Raw genomic sequence first — 26,946 nt, forward strand, 5'->3', positions numbered from 1 at the left:
TATACGGATAATTTCTGGAATTACACCATGTACCTTTATCTACTCTATAAATTAATTTGATAGATGGCAGTTTATTGCTGATTAACCTGACACAACTGTTGTCTCAATCTGTGCGTATGAATGAATACATATGATATTAGATGAAACAGTACCTCTCCTTCTTGCTCAGTAAAGTTACCGATAACTGATCTACATTTATGATCCAACTCTTCAAGGTGAGTTTGCAGACACTCTACTTCCTAAAACAGTAAAAAGATCATTAATTTTCATTAGATAAGACATAGTAAAGCATGGCTGGTGTGAGGCTGGTGACCCAGGTGTAACCCCTACTGGGATTGGTGTTGAGTTTGTTGCTTCACTCCTATGCTTTGAGGGTTTTTCTCTGGGTTCTCTGGTATTCCTCCCTCTGCAAAAATCAACTCCTACATTCAAATTTGAACAGGACACTATAAAAATTATAAAAGTTATATTTTGGCTGAAAAACCGTATAATATATGTGTGTGTGTGTGTGTGTGTGTGTGTGTGTATTTTTACCACCTTTTACAAAGCCTTCTTTTTCTTGCTTTCTTCTCATTTTGTCAAGTAATTCAGTTTTTCTCTCTCTCGCATCTTCAGAATTACGTTTTTGAAAAAACGCTAGAGAAGCCAGAAAAACTAATGAAGGGAGAGACACACCAAGCTCTGCACACATGTTGATGTCAAGTCCAGGAAATGAACCCACTTCTACTAGAAGCTACAATTGTGCAGGATTCTCGCAATAATATTCAAGGAGTACTCAAGGACCAAAATGACAAATTTCAAGGAGTATTACATGCTTGAGAATACAATAATTTGTATTTGTATAATAATTTATTGTGTGCAAAACAGTTACGTGTAAACAACTAGATAACCATTGTCATTTTCTTGTGGGAATAACAAGATAACCATGTCAAAAGGCTTTTGTTTTCTGCTGCTTTCTGATTGGCTCCACTACCAAAAGTTGGAATGCATTGTTTTTATTCTACAATTTGATTGGTTCTTACTGTCCAAGTGGCCCCGATTATAGTAATTCACATAATTTAATATCATTTATCATAATTATGTTACCTGTCCTTTTTCAATCTGTTGGCTGCAGTACTTGGCCAGTTCAGGCATACAGGATTCCTGTACTTCTGGTATCAAGTGGACATCAAGTGCTCTCTGGTGCATTACTCGGCGAACATGCTGGGCACAATCTGGTGAAACCTACACACAAAAAACTTTCTAATGAACCTGATTCCAAAATGGAGCATTCTAGATTTACTAACTCCCACAATTTAGAAATAATCATGGGAAGATGGTCCACACGCAGAACCCAGTGAGATAGGCAAGTGTGTAGCAAGCTTACTGACAGGAATTCTCGTGTTTGAGTAACATGCAAAATTGAAAGATATTACATATAATCAAATTTCGAGGAGTTTTTTTATTGCTACATGCATGGTAACACCAATTCATAAGGAGTGTACATCACTTTGAACTTCCATCCTATGGTCAATGTTTGACCTAAAAATCAGATCAATCCAAACAAGGCAAATTGGCTATGGTTGAATTGAAAATCAAGAGCGTGGTCTGGAAAAAAATTACCGCAAACCACCTAAACAGATCTATGACTAAGGCCCAGTTTTCAGTGATGCAAGCCAATTAAAGCACAAGTCAATGTTAGAAAAAAATATTCAGTTATGGTGCGCTTGCATCGCTTCTATTCATAGTAAGAACATGCACTAGCTAGGAGTTGCGTCTGCTTGTGTTGAGAGAGCCAGGTTTAAAAGTAAACATGAGGTGCTGGACAAAAACATATCATCTAACCATCAAATTAACAAATAGCCAAGTGGATCCGCACACTACTTTGACAGTGTGATGACAAAATTTATCGTCAATAAGAGGACAGACACATCAAAAATGGATGTCTATGTTTTTAACAATAACAAAAACAATAAAACTTCTCATTTTTAGTGATCAAAACAACCAATGGAAAGAGCGTGCGCTCGTTGACGTCAGCTTTATCTGTCTGTCCTCTTATTGATGATGAAAAATAACCAATCAATGGGCGAGAAATTTGTAAGTTATTGTAAAACATACCTTCCCCCCTTGGCCTGAGTTTCTGTACAGACAAGACACAACCATCCCAGTTGGTAGCTCATCAGATTCTTGGTTCCAGGCAGGAGCATGACAGTGTTCTTTGGCATCACTCTTACAAGCTTGATAGAGATCTGGATCCAATCTGAAAACAATGTGAAACAAGAGACAATGTTTGATGAAAGTATTGTAAGACTTTGCACCGTCATGTGATGGTAGCCATAACAAGAAGCTACAGTATTAATCAATTTTAATTTCTGCATAACTTAACTAATATATCATAGATTTTTTAAAAATGTGCATATTATCTAAAGCTGCTGACACATGGTGCAACATTGCATGCAACAGGACTGTTGCAGCATGTCTACCCCAAACTTGTTGCACGCAACATTGCATGCAACAATTTATAACTGCTGACCAAATATCTTAACATAGCAGGCTGGCACATGCAATGTTGCATGAATTCGTTGCAATGTGTGTCACCCCGATTCAAATTTGTTGCTTGCATTGTTGCATGCAATTTTGCATGCAATGTTGCATCATTTGTCAGCACCTTAAAGCTTACAGAAGCTAATTTAGTTTAGACAACAAATTATTTATCTACTTTAATACTTAATATTTTTGTATGTATTGTCCAATTTGTACAAAGATTATTGTTGTTGTCAAAGTACAATGATAGAGATGACTTCAGACATCATTTTAACCATAGCAACAGAAAGTATAAAGCTAACGAACCTGAAATCTCTTGAAATGAAGAACTGTAAATGTAACAACTGCTCTCGGCATTCATGGTTCATTACATCAGAATTGAGGTGCTCCATAAGACAAGAGAGAACCCTGCAAGTAAGAGAATTTTGTTAATAGTCTATTTAGGAGATCAGGTTTAGTATGCATAGAGCGTATACCATATATCCATGAAAAACTTTGTAAGAAATTGCACAAATAAGTAAGTTCAGTAGACCTCAGTAGAACATAGACCTACAAATCTTTGACCATTTTGACTGGTAACTTTGAACCAGAAACACGGTATGATCGAGTTATGATGACCGTTATGACTAATTTGTTGGGGGGTCATGACTGACAACTGACTGACCGTTATTTTCAGCCCTTAAAGGTGCTAGTAGCATCATACTACTTACATGATATCCCCTTCTTTCTTGCCCTTATCTTTACATGTTGCCTGCACCACTGGTTCACAAGCCATATACAGGGTGTGGTCAATACGATAATCTCCACCAGCACGCGTTTCTTTCAACAGCGTAGCAACAGCTTTCTCACACTTCTGGCTGATACTTCCCTGCTCTGCAAGTTTCATCAAGCAATCCAAGGTCTTTCCTTCTCTCTCTTTCCCCTGGCTGCATTGTTTTTGTATCTCATCTTCACAGCTTATTACAATCTCAGGATTGATCTTGTAGTCTTCCATTAATTGGCGGCGGATCTCAAAAAGTTCTGATTGACATTGATTATCTACGGGCTTTCCTGAATAGATAAGATAGGATAGATAAATAGCTGAACTGGGTAATTTAAGGACATGCTTAATAGGTAAATTACGAGCCTTGTATGAAACGACTGAAGAAGAGGGCCAATAAGCCTTTCACAACTTCAAGTCATGTAAAAAATGAGCCAGCTCAACTATAAACCATGGACAGCTGTTTTGGCCTGTATTGGGCCTCATTAGAACGGTGTATCTAGTGAGCAGGTAGAATCCCACAATAAAGTAGTACATGATAGATGAGGCAGTAAGCAGTGTGAGATGGCCTCGGAAATCATATAAGAACATACGTAATAGGTAAATTACGAGCCTTGAATGAAATGAGGTGCGGGCAGATGGATGCAGGGCTAAAAATATGGCCGGACATCAAATGTCTTGCTGGCACCAAAATTGGAACTTGTCTGGTCAAATCTTTTCCTTGTAAGTCATTTTGATCAGTAGTGTTGAGCCAGGAATGAGGTATGACCGAGCTAAAACTACTTTAGCCAATCATCATGACCAGCAACTGACTGTCAGCTGTTATATTTTTAGCCTTGTGCATGTGTGGATGGATGGATTGGATAGGTAAGATAGATGAACAGAATATTACCCTTATTGAGAGTATCTTAGGAAAGATAAACGACTGAACTGAGTGTATGGGGCGGCAGAGGAATAAATGGATGGATAGATGGATGGGATAGGTGGAATAGATCAATGAACAGGAATCTTACCATCATTCAGAGCATCTTAGGATATTACAGGTAGATAAACGACTGAACTGAGTGTATGGGAGGGCAGAGGGATGGATAGATGGATTGATGGATGGGATAGGTATAAATCAATGAACAGGAATCTTACCATCATTGAGAGCTTCTTCTAAACAGAGAAGAACGCCAGCCAAACTTCCATGGGGTGATTTGGCTCCCACATCGCACTTGTATTCATTCTTGTACCTCTCAATGTCTGCTTCACAATTTTTCAAAATCCCATAGTCTGCCTACAGAAAATCAAAGAAAAAAGGCTCTAAAACCCCTTCAAATCCCTCTGTTCTTGATTTTACAAGGGTAGCAAACAAACTAACTCCGCCATGGCCGGTCCCAAGCCCGGATGAGAAAGTAGGAGGGTTGGGTGAAGGACTAGCAACCCTTCCCTGTAGAAACCAAAATGGAAACATCACCCACAGAGAAACAATCAGCTCTGTGGCGTTCAGATGTTGTTGATGGCGTATACCCCACGAGGGATGTAAAGGCTTAGGAAGAGGAGGAGCAAACAAGCTAACAAACCTGTGGCCCTTGTTCCATGATTGAATTTGAACTTAGGAATTGATTTTTGTGGAGGGAGGAAAACCGGAGAGCCAGGAGAAAAACCCTCCAAGCACAGGAGAGAACCAACTTACATACTTACATACCATGAGTCCAAGGATCAACTCAGGTTGCATTGGTGAGTGAAATAATAATAGTTAATAATTACTATTAATATCTGAATGACTAACCTTATAATCATGAGACTCCACTTTCTGTCTGACCGTCAATGCAGCTTGACACTACAACAGAATAAAACAACATTAAAATGCAACCTTAGAATATTTATATTTATTTATTATATTTATATGCCACCCAACGTCAAAATCTGCTTTCGCTTTCCTCACAGCTTTTCCAACAACTTACTTCAGAGTCTGATAAAGTAAACTTTTTTCTACGTGGTTCTCCACATTTAACAAAATCAAAAACTATATGTTAAGTGTATGCTACATTGAGTGTATAAGCAGATTAAAAAATCTGCCTCAGTTAGGTTCTCGCGGGACTTGAACCACTGACCTCTCCTTTGCTACACGAGATCTCAACCACTTGGCCACTGAGGCTTTAGGGGAGAAGGTCATGTTAGATCTATATTTTAATCAAATCTGCACGTGATATTTTACCCAAAGACTAAAAAAAAATGTTCTTGTATAGAGTAAAGAATGCTTAATGACTTTGTAGATATATTTTCTTTTCCATTGTACTTTTTCAATAACATATATATATATTTCTAATATATTTATTTACTTCTTTTTCTTTTTCTTTTTCCTAAAAACTTCAAAAACATTTTAATTATGTTCTGTGTAATCTCCCACGATGAGCATTGCTCTTGGAGCGAACACAGAGAGTTAATATATTTAAATAAATAACAATTTAAAAAATATTTATCTGCAAGGCTTGAGCCAGTGACACAAGCCTTTAGCAGCACCATCCTAATCCTACCTCTTTGGACATGGTTTCCTCAAACTTGTGGTTCTTTAAACACTGGTAAACCTTTCCTTCACCTGCTGGGACATCATGGCAGAATTTTTCACGGTCATCTCTACATGCATAGTACAAGGGTCGATCAAGATGGTAATCATCGGCAGACAGCTCAGCCATACGAAAGATCTGCTTCTGGCAGGCTGGAGAAAGATTCTCTTGGTGATCCTCTAGACACTCCAGTACCTCGTTTTGGTCATGGATATCCTGGTAATCAGAGGGAAATGTGTGACTATCAAACTCAATCGGATCCAAAGACATGTTCACCTAGGACTTGTCACATTATAGGTGGGCGTATCAACTTTTGAGCCATAAACGATTGAACTTAAGAAATATAAAGAAGTCATAACTGTTGATAATATTAATTTTATCAATTCAATAGCAGTTGCTTCATTAGTTTAGGAGATATAATGAATTAAAATTGCTAAATTTTGCAGTAATTGTAGGTTACATTGACAACATCTTGCCAACCAACATACATTTACTGTCAAATTTCACAACGTTAACTTGAAAACCATCAAGAGAGAAAAAGAGATTTGTCTTCAAATTCTCAGATATCTTCCAAAGCGATAGGGTCTTGCCACTTTTGACGTTTGTTTGTTTATTGCTTGAATTTCCAAGAATTTCATGTTCTTGATCAAAACAAATGACGTCATTGTATGCCCACCTATAGGAGATATAACATGGCTGGGCAGAGATATGGACTGCCTATGGACTTTATCTTCAAGTATTGAGGTGACATCATACAAGTGAGCGCAGCAAATGAGTAACATTTCTCAACACAAGAAGATAAAATCGGTAGCTCCAAGTGGCTTTGTAATATTCTGTTCAATATATAATTACCTCAATACAATTTTTGGTGGATTTTTACTATTTAGTGAGATTTCTAAGAATTCGTACCAAGGGTGTTCTCTTCACATGTGAAAATATCATGTAATATTTATCTTTACGTGTGAAGATATTAAGATGTCACTTCTTATTAATAAAGGACAATAGACATTTCATCAAGGATCACGTCATATCAATCTCTCACTCTAAAACTATTTAATTGAACAATACCTATGCATGCATATTGGTCCCTAGGGTTTACAGTACTTCATTAATATGTATTAGTCCCTAGGGCTTTAAAGTATTCACTGTAATGAAACACATAGAGAGTCATTAAACTGATGATGGACGATGGATATCGTCCGAAATATCTACTCAAGAAACTTCTAGTTATTCTTTTCGTTTATATCAAATTGTATTTTTTTTAATGTACAGGTATGCACATTATTATCAGTTGACTATTTAAGCTTTCACTTTTACTTAGTATTTGATCTCGATAATGAAGCCTGATGATTTTGAAAGTCTATCATTATTATCATTCATGTTTTAACATAACGTATCAAATATATATTTAACAACATTTATTCAGTCAAGCATGTCATGAAATCAGGGGGTCATGAATTGGGGTACCACTCGAGGCATTTGATTTTTCTCCAACATTTTTTCTGTTTATATCTCTTTACTGTGCAGACACACTAACCGGGACCACTTGAATAAAACTGACCAATCAGATAACGGTAAACTAGACAGACATCAAACTGATAACAGTGTTAGCCAATCAGATTATCACGTTCTCACGCTTTTATCATATTGATGTGCTATCTAATTGGCTGATTGAAAATATTGAACTAAATGTCGCAATATGATTGGTTAATGATACTAATTTATCATAATGGTCCTGGTTGGAGTATCCGCACAGTAAGTTAGATCAGCCAGTAACAAGGTATGACTGATCTAAAACTAATTTGGCCAGCCATTGTGACCTGCGACTCACTGGCGATTATTTTTAGCTCTACCCAATATCAAAATTCATTCATTACCTCATCGTCATCTTTTATTGTAATGCGACCACATCCACTTTTTGTAACATCATCATGACAGTGCTCAAAGAATCCTTCAATCAGGTGATAATTGCTGAAGACAATCACTTGCATCTTCGTCAACAAATGATGACATCGGGAATCAGAGATATTCTGTCTGGTATCGAGTAGACATGGTATAAGATGTCCAGATCCTGGTCGATCAGCTTGTTTTTTGCAGTAGGGATTCTAATAAAGAGAAAGAAAACAGATAATCTTCCTAACGACATCTACAAATTAATAGACAAATGGTTTTTAGGTTTCCATCGTAATTATTACAAGGATAATAAAAGCGTTTATTCCATTAGTTCAAAGGCGCTTTTACAATGAGAGGCAATTACAGTCAACTCTCGTTACAGGGGACACCCTCGGCACCGTCACTTGGTGTCCGTAATAGCGAGCGTCCGCAATAGGGAGAATTAATTATGGTCATTTCTTTGTCATTATTTTTGCCGGGGATTTTGCTCCTGTCCGTAATAGGGAGGTGTCCATAATATCAGGGTGTCCACAAGGCAAGAGTTGACTGTAATCATAAAAATAAAACATATAATAAATAAATTTAATGCACTCTTAAACACAATAAACGCTCTTGAACAAAAATATTTTCAGACTACGTTTGAAGATTTCAATGTCATTACTGTCTTTGGCCTGATTATTAATTATCGATATATTCATAATTTATTTATAATTATTCAATTTTTAATTTATTTTTATTTTTATTTAAACATATTTATTCTAACATATTTATTCTCTGCATTTTCTCCAAGAGCTTAAAGCTCATCTAGGGAGATTGCATTTTTAATTTATATACCTGCATACAGTAGCTGTAATTAGTTATTCCTTATTATATTATTTTTTTCTTCTTTCATCTTATTGACCATAAATATTGTATTATCTCATTATCAAAGTAGTGTCCACATACTACTTTTACAAATTGATGATGAAATCTATAGTCAATAAGAGGACAGACACATACAAAATGATGTTGTTTTTTTTGCGATAACAAAAACAGTAAAAACTTCACATTTTTAGTGATCAAAACAACCAACAGAAAGAGTATGCACTGGTTGAAGTCAGCTTACTTTTCTGTCCTCTTATTGCTGATAAAAAAATAGCCAATCAGCAAGCAAGAAATTTGCATTCCATTGTAAAAATTAGCTTTCAATTTGTTGTAATTTCTTATGTAATATATACAGTATAAGTGGCCGTCTTGTATCCGATATACAAACCCGAGGCGTAGCCAAGTGATTGTATATTGGATACAACACGGACGCGAATACTGTAGATTACTTATCAAACGTCTAGGTTAGTTCCTTTGTGTTTTGCTAAAATTTTCAAGATAAAAGTGAATCTGGCCAAGAAAATCCATCTTAAAGTTTATGCAAATGAACAGGATTCTGTATCTGATTTACAAAACTCTTCACAATCGTGATTTCTGTTTTGTTTTCCTCATGAATTATTAATGAGTTTAATAACTTGTTATAACATTATTTGAAGATTTTGTGGGCCAAATCGTAACCCATTTAGTTTATGTATTGAATTTGTCTACCCGCACTAAACTAAGTTTCTGGGCTTAAAATGACAGCCAGTCATCGGACAATGTCAAATTAGAATTGGGACATCAGTCAAATCTTTGCCTTGTCAGTCATTTTGACCAGTAATGTTGAGCCAGAAATTAGGAATGACTTGGCTTGGCCAGACATTATGACTGGCAACTGGCTGGCCGTCACTTTAGCCCTTGAGGTTGTGTGGGTATATATGTATGAAGTTCAAGCATCTACGGCAATTTTGTGTGTAACACCTACAGTACCTTCTCAATTTCTGATTTACACATTTTTCTGGCAGTATTATCAAATCTGCCGTCACATGTCAGGTTCTTCTTGTAAGACCATAAAAGCTGTACAACAAAAAATGGCACACAGTATCAAATTATTGTAGATTCATAGTCTTTAAAATTAAAGAAATCATTGGAGATTTTAGGAGTGTGACAATGATTGATAATAATTTGAAAATTTGAAAATAAAAGCTGTACAATAAAAAATGGCACACAGTATCAAATTATTGTAGATTCATAGTCTTTAAAATTAAAGAAATCGGTGGAGATTTTAGGAGTGTGATAATGATTGATAACGATTTGAATACTGGCATATCAAATTGGTTTTTCAGTCATACCAGTATTTTTTTTACACTAATTACATTCACTGTATAAGCAAAGGTTTTCACAAGTTTATAATTTATTTTTGTAATGCATCTAGTAACGAGAAAGGTTGGTAATGAGCAATAGTGTTGTGATCATCCTGGTGAGTGTAGTCTTGAGAAAGACTGTTGTTGGTGGTGACTGACAGTTTGTTGTGAAGTGTAATGGTCCAGGTGAGTGTAGTCTAGAGAAAGACTGTTGTTGGTGGTGACTGACAGATTGTTGTGAAGTGTAATGGTCCAGGTGAGTGTAGTCTAGAGAAAGACTGTTGTTGGTGGTGACTGACAGTTTGTTGTGAAGTGTAATGGTCCAGGTGAGTGTAGTCTTGAGAAAGACTGTTGTTGGTGGTGACTGACAGATTGTTGTGAAGTGTAATGGTCCAGGTGAGTGTAGTCTTGAGAAAGACTGTTGTTGTTGGTGACTGACAGTTTGTTGTGAAGTGTAATGGTCCAGGTGAGTGTAGTCTTGAGAAAGACTGTTGTTGGTGGTGACTGACAGATTGTTGTGAAGTGTAATGGTCCAGGTGAGTGTAGTCTTGAGAAAGACTGTTGTTGGTGGTGACTGACAGTTTGTTGTGAAGTGTAATGGTCCAGGTGAGTGTAGTCTAGAGAAAGACTGTTGTTGGTGGTGACTGACAGTTTGTTGTGAAGTGTGAACGTCCGGGTAAGTGTAGTCTAGAGAAAGACTGTTGTTAGCGGTGGCTGACAGTTTGTTGTGAAGTGTAATGGTCCAGGTGAGTGTAGTCTTGAGAAAGACTGTTGTTGGTGGTGACTGACAGTTTGTTGTGAAGTGTAATGGTCCAGGTGAGTGTAGTCTAGAGAAAGACTGTTGTTGGTGGTGACTGACAGTTTGTTGTGAAGTGTAATGGTCCAGGTGAGTGTAGTCTAGAGAAAGACTGTTGTTGGTGGTGACTGATGTTTCGACAACCTGAGCGGAAGTCATCTTCAGAGTCCAGTGAGAAAATGAGACACAGTCAACCTTACGTATTTATAAGTAAGTGTTTCATGGAAATGCTTCATTAGTTCTTATTACTATAATGACTGCAGCACTTACATTGTGACATTCTTTGCTGATATCATCCTCCTGTTGACAAACAAAACGCATTATAATCAAACTACATGGTAAATAATGGTAACCGAACTAAGTGGAGTGCAAACTTGTGGATACCCTCTGAATTATACTTGCACTCTTGAGATATTGGGATCCCTGTGCTGGAGTTGCATGGAATGGAATGAGTCCAAAAGTATCACTTTTAGCTCATTTGAGCATCAAAATATTTACAAACATCAACGGTAAAGTAAAGAATGCACAACTTCAACAGTAGAAACACTTTGAATTTCCACGGACCTCCACTGTAATCTATGAATATTAGACTAGAGCGGATGCAATTAAACCGTGAAATAAAATCAAACTAAGAACTAACTAATAGTATCTATTTAGTGACTAATAGTTGCTATCACTCAACCAGAACATTTATTAAACAAAAGACACAAATGGTCTCTCGTGTATTTGTCTTTGTATGATGAATGTTCTGGTTGAGTGATAGCAACTATTAGTCACTAAATAGATACTATTAGTTAGTTCTTAGTTTGATTTTATTTCACAGTTTAATTGCATTCGCTCTACATACTGTAAAAATGACATTATCCCTAACAGGGCTTCAAATAACTGCCAGTCATTTGAAAATTTCTAGCCAGAATTGGAACTTATCTGGTCAAAGCTTTGCCTTGCTGGTCATTTTGACCAGTAAGGTTGAGCCAGAAATGATGTATAGCCAAGCTAAAACCACTTTTGCCTTTTAACATGACCAGTGACTGATTGGACGTTATTGTAAGCCCTGCCCTAAGCATCAGGGAATTTTAAGCCAGAGTGTTTGCAGCTAATTCACGTCACATGTGACTATTATTTCTCAAGTTCTGATTGGACTTTCAGAGGCTTTGTCAGAAATGCCAAGTCTAGGCATCAACTAAGCTCAAAACTCTGGCAATTCAAACTACTTTTAACTTAAAAAATAAAGATTGTCGAGCTAATTCTCAGCGATGTGGTTGGGAAGTGAATTATTTTGGAAAGTATTTCACATTCATTCATGATAGATAGTTTAAATTCTAATTTCTTTACGGAATTTTTTTTTGAAATATCGGTATAGTTGATTGGAGATTTGAAATTTAAATTTAAACATCAAGTCTTGAAAGCCACGTTTAAGGGAATTACTGGTATTAGCTGTAAAACACACATTAAGTCTATCCATTACCTTTGCTTTATCTTGTATACAGACAAGAATATCAAAATTATTTTTTGGGTCTATTTCATGGCACAGTCTGCTTATATCATCGGCACAGCTAGGGTGTTGAGCGAGCATCACCACTCCTCCTTGAAACCCTCTAGGTCGTTTACTTTGGTTTTCATCTGCATTGTCTTTATCTAAGATAACAGCAAATGAAAAGAAATATTGAAGAGTAAGTATAACACCAAGGGATGCAGGCCAAAAAAAAGACATTGACCACAAAACAAAAGGGTATTGCCATTTATGAGGGCATGTTAAACTTCAATTGATAGCAGTTGCACTTGTTTGAAATACTCAATATAAAATGGCACTTTATTGTGTAAAAATAGAACTTTATAGGGGGAGGGGGGTGGCATTGGTTGGGTAACACTCCTTGGATCTGCCCCTGTCAACAGGTTTGACTGGGGAACCACCACCCTGAAATCTTTTTTTTTTCTTTTTTTCTTTTTCTTTTTTTTTTGTTTTGTTTGTTTGTTTGTTTTTTATTTATTTTTTTCTTTTTTTTTTTTCACCCTGAAATCATTCTGGATCTGCCACTATTCGTTTCAAATGACATAATTTTTTAGTTATTTAAATTACATTTAAAATTAGATTAAAATACTTATCAAAATGATTAAGTTTTAGAACTTCCTTCTTCTTCTTCTTCTTTCTTTTTAAATTTTTTCGTCCCTTTTTTATTTCTATTATCTTTACTTCATTCAGCTTTTTTCTCATTTATCTTTTTAGTATTTTAATATGTTAATATATTTATATAGCTTGATATGTTTTGTTAAGCATATATCTACCTTTATCTACCTGAAATTATCCACATTTACATACTTTTATTAGCTATATTATATTACATCTATATATATATTAATATTTAATATTTCTCATCGCATTTAAGCACTACTGATCATTTAGTCTGGAAATGGCATTTCATTAAAATTCTTAGCAATAATGGGTGTCTTTCATGCTGGGTATGTAAGTGCTCTTTTTTACAGTTTGGTTTGGTGACTACGAAAAATAGTTCCAAGTAGAGGTTGGAGTTGCTGCACATAGCAAAACTATAGGAACTCCTCAGAATGGCAAGGTGGTAAAAAGTTTTCGCCTCTCATCTCTGAGATCTGGTGTTCGAATCCCAGTCGCCCTTGGTTCTCTTTCTGACTTGGAGGGTTTTTCGGTCTTCTGGTTTTTCCTCCCTCCTCTCAAATCGACCATAAATAATAGAAACTGGTTAGAACTGTTCTTGGGGGTAATACACTGACTGTATATCAGCTGCCAGAGGCGCCTTCATATGCTTTCAGTTCCACCCCATTAAGCTACACCACTGCTGTACTTTGCCGTGGTGATTAATGATGACAAGTTTTTTATATATTTTGTATTGTTTAACATGTGTAGCAACTAAAACCTTAACTAGGAACTATTATTCGTGGTCACTGAACCAAACCGTAAAGAGGACCATTAAGATGTAAATTACATAAGTTGAGGTGATTGGCTACTTTTGGAAAACAATTTAAACTTTTTTAAAATAACCATTTCTTTGAATGAAATCTAATGGCGATTCCAAATATGAAAGAAAAATAGGGTTTCCCCAGCTCATTTTCAAGATAACCAGCATTTAATGGATGTTTTCAAGACATTCGTTGAAGCAAAAAATTTGTGTGACCTGAAGTGATCAGAAAATTTATTACAATTTGTAAGTTAATTCTTAGTTTTTTAGGCTTTATCATTTCTCAAATGCCGATAAAAGTTTGAAAGTTATAAATTCAGCGGTTTGTGTGTGCTTGCACATCGTGGGTTCAAATCAAACATTCAAAAGTAGGCACTCACCTCAAAGCTAATTTTTCTCGGAAAAAATCCGAGCTAAAGTATTATTATTTATCATTTATTAATATAACAGTGCATGCATTGTAACAACATTTGCAACTGGGGAAATTGAATATAAGGAAAAATGCTCATTCAAATATAAAATAAAACTGAATATTTTCAAAAGCAAGGCTTTGTCACAATCAAATTATGCTCAGAAGTTCAAGTTTAGAAAAAATTCACCTAATTAGAGCACTAAAATCCAAAAACTATTGAATTGTTTCAAAGGTCTTTTCAAAAAAATGGCCTAGTAAAAGGAAATGAAATTTATAAACGATGTAATCTTTTTTTTCCAAACTTCTTTGAAACTATCAAAATTAGGCTAAATGGATTCTGTACATGTAAAGGAGTTGAAACTCTTCATAATCATAAATAGGTATATGAGCATAAATATTTTGCATTATGCAATGAGGTCTTTTACTCAAAAACTATTGGGGACAGGGGAGGGGGTTGAACTTCAATCAAAACAGACTACATTTACACGTAAGTGTTATATGAATAAACTCATAATTGCAACGTGTTGAATACCTTAGAGAACGTACCTAAAGAAGAATGAAGCAGAAATCTTTTGAAGCATCCAAGTTGCAGTTTCAATGAAAATCATTGATTGATCAAATGATTTTTTGTGCAACAAAAAATTTTATGCGAATTATCGTAAACTTACTATCAGCCGCGTTATAAATTAATTTAAAATTCTTGGAACTTCGATACATGATTTTAAAGGAAAGTAAGGCTAAAAGATATTAATTTTAGAAGTGAATAAGATATTTTGAAGGGGGAATTTCAGTGGCTTCTATTCTTTTGTCGTGGCGAGAAGCGCCTTTCAAAACCTTATAAACAATGACTTTTCACAGTTATATATCGCATTATAAGAAATTCATAGCAATTAGAAATAGTTAATGGTATCTTTAGGATCATTGAGCATCATTTTTCGACCTTATTTCTTTTTATGCTTAACACCAAACTTTAGAAAAGACTTGCTTTTTTGACAAGAGAAAAAGTATCACAAAACACAACAACAACCAGCTGTATTGATGAAAAAAATGATTTAACTACCCGAAATGTCGTTTGATTCTTGTTCTTCCTTTGCTTTATGAACTGGGATCTTTTTCGCTACAGCTAAGGGCATTAAAAAGATATTTAGAGCTCAGTAAACAGGGGGGAAATTGGAGAGATAGGCAAAAACATGATTCAAAATGTCTGCTGAATGAAATGCCTAGTCATCTTTCGAGGTGTTTTTACCTTCAGTGTCTTCGTTTCCTGCTTGATTACTGTCCTCATTCGAATGTTCACTCTTCACAACCGGTGTTGGTTTTTTAAGTACGCTTTTGGAGTGTACAGAAGTATTAATAAATAAGAGAAAAATTAAAAGAGAAAATATAATAGTTGCGTTCGCCATGCTTGCTCTCGACGAGACTACAAACCTGGCGAGATGATAGAGACTGGTACTAAGTCGTATCAACCAATCAGAAATCGATACGTCTGGAGAAGAAACTCGATTCCTCGTCCCTAACTCTTCCCTAACACTAATATAACATCCTTTAAAAAAATTCAAAATCTCTTTAAAAAATTACAAGATCTCTAACAACGCATTAAAGCTAACCCTGGCGCTTTGCAGTGCTGGGGAATTGATCAAATCATTCTCTAAAATTCCGTTAAATTTAACTGAAATTTTTTTGACACGCTGGCAATAATTGCGTTACGGACCGGGTATAGGTATAATTGACATACTCCAATAAAACAGTCATACGTATGTATATCATCGTATGGATAATTATTCAATACAGCTGAGCATACTAAAAGAATTAAAGAGGCTTCTCAATAGTAGTGGTGCCCTCTCGTAGTTTTCTTTTTTTGTCTTATAAATTATGCAAAAAATAATAAATATTAAAAATAAATCGTGTTTTGGAAAACTGTTCTGTGTTTCGGGTTCCGATTCCCTGTTCGAAGCTTCCGTTCGGGTTGCAGCGCGTGAAAACCTACATTTTCACGCCCGTTCTTCCTGTGATTTGAACAGATAGTTATGGACTTCTGGAAAAGTAAAATAGTACAATTTGTACAAGCGAATGAAATAAAAAAAGAAATAAGGAATTAAGAATGCTTAAAACAAAACTACCGAGATATGGCTCTAGAAAGGAAGAGATCTCCTTAAATATTTTTGGGGAAATTTTCAGAGTACGTGAGCACTCGTGGTAAGCGATGACAAACGGCGTAGTAAATGGATGCTCATTCTCACGTTCTCTGGGTACACGCGAAGCTAAACTTTAAATTGGAATAAACTTTTATATTTATTTCGGAGATTGATTTTATACATGTATACTTGAAGGCAAATCCAAATCAAATTTTACACAAAAAACTGTTGACTCGGAATATTAATGAAAAATTAATAGCATTTTTACCGGCATTTTTTCTTTCCTTTTATATCTGTATCCCGAGGAAAAAAATAAACCCTATTATCAATTTTGGAGACTATGTTTCTATTCTTAGTAACGCTCATCCCATTTTCCCAGCCCAAGACGAGGGTCAATCCCAGCTCCAATAGTCCCCTTCACAGTTCCCTGCGCCATCTTGAAAGGTAGCCGACGGCAGGCCCGTAGCAGGGGTAAAATTATTGGGGGGGGGGGGGGGGGCTCGCTTTGCCGCGCCCCATGTGACCATATCCGCATATCTTGTTTTATTTCTTCATCCTTTACAAATGCCGACTATGTCGCCTCTATCAATTTTAAGATTATAATAGTGTTTGAAATTTAGCTTGATGTTTACTTTAAAAAAGTTGTGAAATTATTGGGGGGGGGGGGGGCAGGCCCCCCGGCCCCTCCCCCGCTACGGGCCTGAACGGTGAGCTTGCAATGATAGAGACATGTGAATAATTGTCTAAGGTGTTAAAAAAAGGTCTCTATCATTGCAAGCTCACCGTTCGTCTCGCTTCGATGCAAAGGCACGGCTACCTTTCAAGATGGCGCAGGGAACTGTGAAGGGAACTATTCGGTTTCCCCTTCAGCATTTCACACCATGTGTCACTCCTGAGAATAAGATTCTTTCTTTGAGTTGTAACTATATTCGTGTGTCTTCTCATGTGCAACCGTTACTCTAAGGAATGACACGTGGTCTGAAATGGGACAACAGTGGATTAGGTCTATTTGATGGTCTGTCTTTCCGTCCGTCCGTCTGACCAACCCTGACCCAAAGACGCACCAAGAAATCTCGCCACTGACGTCAATATTCGTTGCGCGAAATAACTGGTTAATTCCGCTGATCAGGATGGTTAAAAAGGAACTCGGATGCGGCCATGCATACTGTTATTGACTCATAGTGTCATGGCGCGACTATCATTACACTCAGTCGAAATATTCAGTCGAACTCAGTGGAAACTTGAATTTAAGGCGGAATTGCAAGGAGCAATTTTCTCTGCAATTTGTCTTGTGACGCAAGTTCCATGGAGCATTGCAGCGTGTAACCTACAGCGCAATTTGAAAAAATATTGCGAGACAACTTCCAGCAATCGTTGTGAAAAATTGAATTCTTTTCTTCTTTTGGCAATGATTGCTTCTCCGTTGCACTCTGTAAACACTCTTGCAATTCGTCTCACACAGAAAAATTGCTCCGCATGTAAACGCACCTTTGCGCACCCAATTGATTTAGGCTTGCATCACACGAGGAGCGTAACTGCTCCATAGCGTGCGCTGATGAATGGATGATGTGTGAAGCTTCAAATTCTACCATATCAGAAGTCCATAACTAGTTATGAACTAATAATTATGTTAACCTTTTTCCCCGCACAAAAAGACCCTTTGCAAATGACTTGGGAATAACTTGCGTTTTATATCTACTGCTGAACTGATCTAAGTCAGGGCATGGCTAACTCACAGATGGAACCCTGAAACAACCTCTGGGCTGATCTAGATCAGGGTAAGTCTAACTCACAGATTGAACCCTGAAACAACCTCTGGGCTGATCTAAGTCAGGGCATGGCTAACTCACAGATCGAACCCTGGAACAACCTCTGGGCTGATCTACGAATTCTACTTTTCACAACGATTGCTGCAACTTGTCTCGCAACATTTCTTGGCCTGTAGATTAGATTACAAGCTGCAATGCTCCATGCAACTTTTGTCGCAACGCCCGTTGCGAGACAACTTGCGGAGAAAGTTGCTCCGTGTAATGGCGCCTTAACTCACCGATCGAACCCTGTGAAAGAACCACTAGATATTTCTATGTCGAGAAGCTTGGAGGGGGTTTGTTTCCTGCACACCATAACCGGACCAGACCACATCTTAATGCAATGTGCCACATAATAAGAGCTTTACGACAGCAGAGTTGTGTTCAAATCATCCGCAATCATTTCCAATATTTCTGGATATTTCAAACGCGAGCGACGAACGAAGGAAAGCAAATATAATAACAAGGTATCAGGGTTTCACTCGGGCAGCGGCCGTGTGTACTGGTTTAAAGGGAATGCGCGCGCAGCACAATAGATAATTTCTCATTGGAAAAATGTAATATCGTCCGTAGCTTTATGCGGGGAAAAATTAACATTGCATTGTTCCATTCATACAGCATGGCTGCCTTGGAGATCTACTTCTATTGACTAGCTATTCTTATTAAACTTCTTAAATTCTATTCTTTTGGGCTCAATATTACTGTAATGTAAGCTTAAATAGACCTAATCCACTGTTTTCCTATTTCAGACCATGTGTCATTCCCTAAAGTAACATTTCTTTGTTTAACTGTTGTTACATGAGAAGAGACATGAATATGGATACAACTCAAACAAAGAATATTATTCTCAAGAGAATGACACGTGGTCTGAAATGGAAAAAAACATTACGCCCAAGTGGATTTATTCATTGCGTGACAATCTGCGCGATAGGAAGGGAAGTGATGAGTCGGCATTCCTTCCGTTTCCTGATCATCTAAATGATAAAATGAAAAAAACTTGTGTCCATGCTGCGATTTTCTTTCTTCTTTTGATTAAAAATATGTAATTGAACAGTAGGAAAGATTAGTTCAAATCTACAGGTGTCTGTTCCAAAACTAGCATCGTGATTAAATTAAATTATAACCAGAGTCTTTTAGAAGCCAAAACCAGGTCAAACCAACATGTTTTACCTACAGAATATTTTTCTTTACTTTGCATAGTGAGTCATTGGGGTAAATTCTATAGCACGTCTTTTAAATTTAGAAGACAATGACCCAGCTATTAACCAACATGTTTTACCTACTTTATCCAATACATCTCTTTTTGTAGATATACAGAATACTTTTCTTTTCTTTACTTTTGCCTTTAATTTCAACATGGTATATTTGCTGTGAGATTTACTTGGAGTATACAACAAGAAAGACCTTTCATTATCATAGGTAAAGACTAGTAGTCAACGTAGTCAACGCAACGAACAATGATTATATGAATAAGACAAAATACAATACTGTGTGTTTACTAATTCTTGCTAGTCAAAAGTGATTATGCCTTGTCGACGTACAGTAGCTAACAGCGGCACCACCAAGGCTTACCCAACCCAACGCTTATGGTTCGCGAAAAATATCATTATGCAACCGGCAATAGGAAGCTAATTTAAAAATTCAAGAACCATTAAAAAACTATATACATGCACAAATTAAACCTGTTATTTCTTATTCTGAATAATGTTTAATTAGACGGAGAGTATCGTGCGAACTTTTTTCTTGAAATAGGTGTACAAAAAATTTTAGAAAATATTAGCAAAATTTCTTGTATACTTCTGACGAAAGAAAGGCAGTTTTTGACATGTAATTTACTGCATGAGCTGCCTATATTCCATCCATTCAAACGTTGTTTTAAGCCTAAGTAATTGTCTAATTCAACTTATCAACGTAATGTCCTAGTTATTTAAGTTTTTCAGTGGGTGGGTTATGAATCATTTTATCCCATGCAGTGCAAACACTTTGTCATTTAGTTTATTTTGACTGTTAAGTTGTGTTAGTTACTTCCAAAATCACGACATCAAATTGTTGGCTGTTAAGTCTTTTTAAAGAATTTTCTCCAACGATTACTTATTCTTGGACTTACCAGGAAAACAAATAATGATATCCGAACGCAGCACTTTTTGTTTAAATTTTTTCCATATTCTTCGTAAGTTTTTTTAAAGTTATTCTTCGAGTCCAGGACGTGATGTTTTGTTCTCGCGAAAATTTTATATGAATTTTTTCAAAAAAAAAAAAAAAAAAAAAATCCCCGCCAAGATAAATGCCAATTGTGAATGTCTGATATATATTTTGGAAAAAAAAAAAAAAAAAGATATGCAGACAGTTAAAGAAAATTCGTATTCAAAAATACATTTTCTCTCAATTGATGATACGAGGTGACCATAACTAAGATAACGTTACGAAAAGATCAATTTTGGCTTCTGTTTCATTCACATATTATGAGATTTTCCTTTTTTCTTAAAAAAATATATAAAAAACCGCAAATGAATTCAAAATCTTTTGCTTATTTTGTTCGCTAATTTATGAGCCAGCCTCCAGACGAAATCGAATTCATTATAAATGTATTACATTATCAGTTATTGATGCAAAAGTCAAAAATAAAAGATCCGCTTAGCTTTGAGAAACGTCGTCTGAACTTCTTACAGTTCATTACGTGTGAATATTTGATTCTGTCAGCTTTGAACTTACTGTAAAGGAATTTATTTCTGTATTTTCTAAGACTCTTCTCAGGAAAAAGACGGTTAAAACTCGAGTCCAAAATCTTCACAAAAATCACCACTATATATCCCTGATATAAACACAAATTCGGGAATTCCCAAAAACATGTTTTTAGATTACAATATGTCATCCTCTAAATCGCATATATTTTCATGAACACGTGACCTTTGAAGGTTGGTCGTCGGTTGTTGACGGCAGCGAGCTCTGGTTCTGATAGGTTGTTGGCGTAATGTCATAATTATCGTTACCTCCCTGGAGCTGCAACAGTTTAAATATTTCATCGGGAGCGTCGCTTTCATTCAGACATAAAAGAGTGTTAGAGAAGGTACAGTTCATCGCGAAGGTCCATCTAACTCGTCGAAAAGGAGATTTCTGCGACAATGTCTGACGCACCCAATCCACTGGACATGATGATCAACGAGATGATTTCTCGCACTCCCGAGAAACGCAAAATTTCTTTGCTCGGGAAAACATTCTGGCAATATCCTACAGTTTTTGACTCAGAATTTACGTATCAAGGATGCGAGTTTCTCGCGTTGGAGGTTTCTCAGATCGTGAGGAAGGAGTTGTCGCAAAGGAATGACCAGGAGGTATTTGACATGCTGGAGATTGGCAGCGGCACAGGCCATGCGTCTATTGAAGTAGCTTTAAGCTTTGATCAATGCCGCATATGGGCAACCGACATTAACCCTCAAGCTATTGAAAATACGCTAGAAAATGCTAAACTCCACAGCGTCGCAGACCGAGTCCAAGCCTACCTCGGAGATGTGTACGACGCTCCCCAAATAAGAAACAAGCAGTTTGATTTGATATTTTGGAGCTTTCCTTTTGTGCCAGCTTCAGGCCCGAACGGTGGTCAAGAAGGAGTTCACCTGGACCCCCTGGTGCGTGGTTTGGTAGACCCCGGTTATAATGGCTTGCGGGACTACCTCGCGGGTGCGAGGGCTCACCTCAAGAAAGATGGTCGAATTTTACTGGCGTTTTCCTTCGAACTTGGTTCAGAGCATCTGCTAAAAAAGATTATGGAGGAAGTTGGGTGGAGCTACAAGGTGTTGGCCGAGGCGGAGGTAGAGCTTAGTTTTACAATTTTTCCAATGAGTATGAAGAATAAGGTTCAACTGTTGGAAGCCGTGTGCCAGTAAAACACAACTCAGTGTGAAGTGTTATGATCTGCAGGGGGTATTTAGGCTAGAAATATTTGAATGGACAGTAGAATATTAGTATTCACAGTCTAGATTAGATCTATGAGTAATCATCGACTCATTTGATATGCTTGATAACACCAGAGACAACGAGCTAGTTGACTATCTGTTGTTGCTGCCGCTAATATCTTTGACTAGACAAGAGAAGATTATTAAAGATGACTAGAGATCTTTTCGCAAGAAACAATGTCTCGATGGGGCAAATAGCTTTTAGATCTTGCTCCTGATATAAGTGTTTGTCATAGTATTAATGGTTTTAAAGAAACGACAATAAAATTAAAATGAGTCTCCCACGTTTTGCAGTCATTTTGTTTTGTACCAATGACTTTTTTTATGCTAAAGATCTTTTCCAAGAAAGGTTGTCGCGTATTCACTAAATATTGCCGGTGGTTTAGCACGCGACACTACCAATATACAAGTACTGACTGTCTCTACTTCTCACCGCCAATACCACCAACACCACAAGATCTAACTTGCAGCATTAGTTCCGCAAGAAGTAAATATTACATATTAAGCAGTACAGTTCAGGCGAAAAAAAGACAATACTACTGCTGTGACCACCACCACCACCACCATTACTACTACTGGTGTTAATACTACAACCCGCGGGGCCAGCGGCTTTCGACTATGAGTTACTTTTTGTCACCAAGCTATCATAAAACTTCGTAAAAAGGGCGGATTAATTTCCCATTTGAATAGCATAAGTTCCAAGCCACCCAAAGAAAAGACGTCGGCAATTTGCTTTGAAATTCAGTTACAAACTAAAATCGTTGCGTTTACATTGGTTGCAGATTATTGAGGTTTTACTGGTCATCAGTCAACATGTACCATGTCTAATGTACACAGGTGTTACTGTTTTTCCTAGTGAATGACAGTTCATGGGGATAGGGGTGGCCCTCTCTAGTATTAGTCCCCGCACCACAAGCCAGACTTGCTTTAACGTACAGCTCAAATCATACACCGTCCTCATAATGGCTGACAAGTGGAAACAAGGTCAACCAGTCATTAGTTCACATTAAAAGATATAAAAGCAAATGAAATGCATTTATAGAAGAAAAGTATAGAAATTGACCTTTAGTTTTGACCTGAATTCGTGCTATCCACCTTAATTTTAAATGAGCAGCCTTGCTCAGCCTTGCAAGATGACTGGGTGAGCTCGTTTTCGTGCACGGGTCATTCATTATGAGAACGGTATATAACAATAAACCTTTCTACCTTGGGCGTAATGTTTTCCTTTTCAGACCACGCGTCATCCTCTTGAGAATAATATTCTTTGCTTGAGCTGTATCTATATTCATGTGTCTGTCGCAACTTTCAAACAAGCCAATGATACTCTAGGGAATGACACGTGGTCTGAAATGTGAGAACATTACGCCAAGGAAAAGAGGTCTAGTAATTAGAAAGCCTGCAACAAAAACCCACCAAACCTCTCCTCCCTAGTTAAAATTTTTCAGTCTAATTCACATGTAGCCTTGACCTTTAATAAAGAGCGGTAATCCCCAACAAAGACTAACGCAAACGTTGCCATGACAACTAATAACAACACGTGGGTCGAACACTCTTAAATGATCCCGGATGTAAATCTTAATTTAGCCAAGACCTCCTGTTTGAATACCTTTTACCAGCATGTCTATTTTCAACCAAAATTGGAAATATCAAATATAATTATAGATAGCATATGACTATAAAATATGGAATTTAGATGAACTTTTTTAACGTAATAGCGCAGTCTGAAAACGTCGCCTATGGCCGGAGATCCGAGTCCCACGAGCCATAGCACATAAGATAGTTATTTTGGAACGGTAGTTTTTTAAATACTGAATAAGCTAAAAATAGCAATAGTTGATCGATGTTGGAGATGAAATGTTATGAGAAGGACGACAGGTGTTGTACGCTAACACTGGACTCGAGTCACGCAAAGTATACTTGTCTTTGTTCGTTGGTGCCGTCCGTGTTCAACCTCATCTTTGGGCTTCCTGTGGCGATGTATTCCAAGGAGCCCAAGCCCAAGTTAACATCAGATCATCATCAATTCAATTTGAGAAAACTTTGCATTCTCGTTTTTTGGTGGAGTTCTCAAACCCTAATCCACTGTTTCTTCGTAATAGATCACGTGTCATTCTCTTTAGTATTATTCCTTAGAACATACATTCATATGGACGAATCTCATCTTATTCTGGGAGACATGACATATGGTCTGGAATGAGAAAACAAATCGTTAGTTGTTTGGGTTAAATACATGTAAGAGATTGAAAATCATTATATTTTATGTTCCAAAAGTCTTGCAGTCTTAGTTTCAATTACCTATCGTAATGATTTTCTGCCGATGATAAGTGGACAGCCATGAGATAAAAGCTCTATCACATACCATATATTTCGTACAAGATTTCAAATTTGAACATCCCTGATAGTTTTTTTCTTGCTATCGAATCAGATTCTGAGGTGTACTCTAGATCAATCAATAAAAGTTTCAGAGTGATTAATCAAAACGAGTCGATAAGAAGTTAGAAATTCGGCCTTTTTCCGATTTCCAATCACTTACAGAAATTCCTAAAATTCTTCATATATTTTTACCTAACTTAAGATATTATTATTTTCTTAAAAACTTCATATAGTAAAAGTGTTATTGCAGAAGTTAGGATAGTTTTCATGCAGTCTAAGACCTTTTTTCAGTGTTTTGAAGTGGATGTAAAAAATTATGACACCGATTTAGCTTTTAGTATCAATCATTACACACGCGAAATTGTTGTAGAAGAAGGTGTGTTTAAGTGGACGCGGTCAATTGAAGCGTTTCCACGACATTGTCGATCAGGAAACATTAGGTTTTCAAGGGCACTCCCAACGTCATGGCAACGCCTTGATTGACGTCCTTACCAACATTGACCTACTTTGTCGCAACGGCAAATAGTACGATTATGCGCATGTCATTAAGAGCGACTGTAACTGAGCTACACCACAAATTTCCCTCAAAATGCATGATACGCTAAATACTTTCTTATTTCTGAAACTGTTATTTTTAGAGCTGTTCTATTAATATGATCATTGTAAGGAAATAATCTAATTACCTCTGCATCTTTCGTGGTGTGTGGGAAGCAAAATTGGGACTTTATATTTCACAAGCCGATGATGGTTTCTAAATCAAACAAGTTGGTTAAAAAGCCTTAAGGGTTCTAGACAAGGCTCAAGGGTCATCGACACGTTGAACTGGACTGGTCGAAGGCCTCAAGGTAGGAAATGACAAAGTTTTCACTCGAGCGCTATTGGACAGAATTCACTAATTGCAAGATTGCTTGGTCGTTCAAGGCTAAATTAGAAGTAAATCCACTTGATAATTAATTTCTTTGGCGTAGAGAATATAACAACGTGGTGGGCACCCACCAACCCTCCCACGGGACACCCACACAAAACAACAGGGAACCCACTTGACTAAAAACCTGGAGGACTTGATTTGGAGGGGGAGGGGTGGGGATGCTCGAACCTTAGCACCTGTCGTAATCTTTTTGTACCTATACCGCTGTTCTTTGACTGCAGGCTCATTTGTAAAGATTTAGCCTCGTTTAAGAGCAAGTAATTAACAAAAGTGAACTGTAATGTAAAGAATGCTCAACTTGAACAATAAAAATGTTTTGAAATTCTAATATATTTTCTAAATGTCTATGAATAGCTTACATATAAACATTTAGGTCACTAACTAAATCGAGCTCCTGCTTTAACTCCTACTTTTGATTTTGGGCGTAATGTTTTCCCATTTCAGACCACGTGTCATTCCCTTGAATATCATTTCTTTGTTTAATGGTTGCACATGGGAAGACACATGAATATGGATACAAGTCAAACAAAGAATCTTATTCTCAAGAGAATGACACGTGGTGGGGAAATGAGAAAAACATTACGCCCAAGGAAAAGACTGTCGACACGAATCAATGGTTATTATATTACTACCCATGCTCAGTTATTAAAACATTCTTCAAAACCATTCTCGATTCCAGTCATCCCCTTACCCAGCCAGGAACGCCTAGGCCCTTCTCATTAGCCAATGAGTAGGGTCTGGTTACGAGAATGGGAACACTTGCAATATGCAGGCTGCAATCTCGTACCCAGTCCTCCAGCGCCTTCCTGCTTTGCCGTCAGAAGACTCTAGGCTCGAGAATATGCAGGCTGATGCAGGCTACGTATTCAGAGCCTTGCAAACTCGTTCGCAGAGCCCTTTAACTGTGCATGCGCCACAAAATTCCAACATGAACTGTAAGAAATAAGGGCCCTGGAACTGAGATTGGAGACCACTCGAATTTCTTTTATGCATTGCACATGCTCAGACGGTCAGTTGCGTACAGTTATTTGGGTCAACCAATCAGAATTTAGAATAGATTTGCGTTGTTTGGTAGAAGGTAAAGCATAAAAATGAAGTGGATTAGCGTTAGAGAGATCCAAATTTGAACGAAACTTTTGAAAATAATAAGTGCTCCGTTGCCATTACTGCAAACTGCTAAAAGGAAAACTGCAAGAAAAACTAGTTCGAAGAAAAACGAAATAGGAAAAAAATATCCTAAAAAATCGGCAACTGTAACCCGCAACCCAAATTGCTTGCAGTATTTGGTTTGCGCACAGCTTTCTTCAATTTAAAGAATAAAGCCCTACGATTACCACGTACGCTTTCCTCTTGAAGCGAGGGACCCGACAGAGAACGCCTGAACACACCTATTGCGCGTATCACGCTCTTCAACTCCACTTTTAAAGACCTCTCTAATAAGGTGTCCCCAACCATTCGATTCAAAATCCCTTGAGATATGTATGACAATGAAATAACCACCATGTTGGTTGATCTAACGAGAATGCATTGTTATCGTCAACCAACATGGCGGGTACGACGTAACATGCACATGCTTTATACGGGCACTTTCTCCCCCCCCCCCCCCCCCCCCGATATTGAAAAGGCCCAGATTTGGCTATGAATCAACACACCGAGTAGTGCACAACACAACC

The 26,946-nt window shown here is 37.1% G+C and overlaps 2 protein-coding genes across 3 annotated transcripts in view; one reads left to right on the plus strand and one right to left on the minus strand.

The window, feature by feature from the left end:
• The window catches only part of LOC116292546 (Golgi apparatus protein 1), a 34,354-nt gene extending 18,863 nt beyond the window's left edge, over positions 1-15,491 (minus strand). Inside the window, exons 1-14 of one of the 2 annotated variants that reach the window (XM_031699886.2) lie at positions 15,323-15,491; positions 15,137-15,199; positions 12,200-12,369; positions 11,002-11,031; positions 9,562-9,648; positions 7,713-7,940; positions 5,806-6,051; positions 5,058-5,108; positions 4,424-4,562; positions 3,234-3,573; positions 2,830-2,931; positions 2,098-2,239; positions 1,087-1,224; positions 153-239 (exon numbers count right to left, since the gene is read on the minus strand). In XM_031699886.2, coding sequence (XP_031555746.2) covers positions 153-239; positions 1,087-1,224; positions 2,098-2,239; positions 2,830-2,931; positions 3,234-3,573; positions 4,424-4,562; positions 5,058-5,108; positions 5,806-6,051; positions 7,713-7,940; positions 9,562-9,648; positions 11,002-11,031; positions 12,200-12,369; positions 15,137-15,199; positions 15,323-15,479 — 1,980 coding nt within the window. In that variant the 5' untranslated portion in view covers positions 15,480-15,491. The remainder of the gene's footprint in view (positions 1-152; positions 240-1,086; positions 1,225-2,097; positions 2,240-2,829; positions 2,932-3,233; positions 3,574-4,423; positions 4,563-5,057; positions 5,109-5,805; positions 6,052-7,712; positions 7,941-9,561; positions 9,649-11,001; positions 11,032-12,199; positions 12,370-15,136; positions 15,200-15,322) is intronic. The other variant, XM_031699887.2, reaches the window with a different exon arrangement.
• A 5,533-nt stretch (positions 15,492-21,024) lies between these two features.
• On the plus strand, positions 21,025-22,256 carry LOC116292570 (uncharacterized). The gene has a single exon (XM_031699914.2). The coding sequence runs from the start codon at positions 21,142-21,144 to the stop codon at positions 21,901-21,903; it is 762 nt and encodes a 253-aa protein (XP_031555774.1). The 5' UTR covers positions 21,025-21,141; the 3' UTR covers positions 21,904-22,256.
• The last annotated feature ends 4,690 nt before the right edge of the window (positions 22,257-26,946 follow it).

Source organism: Actinia tenebrosa, unplaced genomic scaffold (assembly GCF_029948245.1).
Source record: "Actinia tenebrosa isolate PJP-AT-01 unplaced genomic scaffold, QUT_ActTen_1.0 PGA_scaffold2__45_contigs__length_23673736, whole genome shotgun sequence".
Classification (NCBI taxonomy): Eukaryota; Metazoa; Cnidaria; class Anthozoa; order Actiniaria; family Actiniidae; genus Actinia; species Actinia tenebrosa.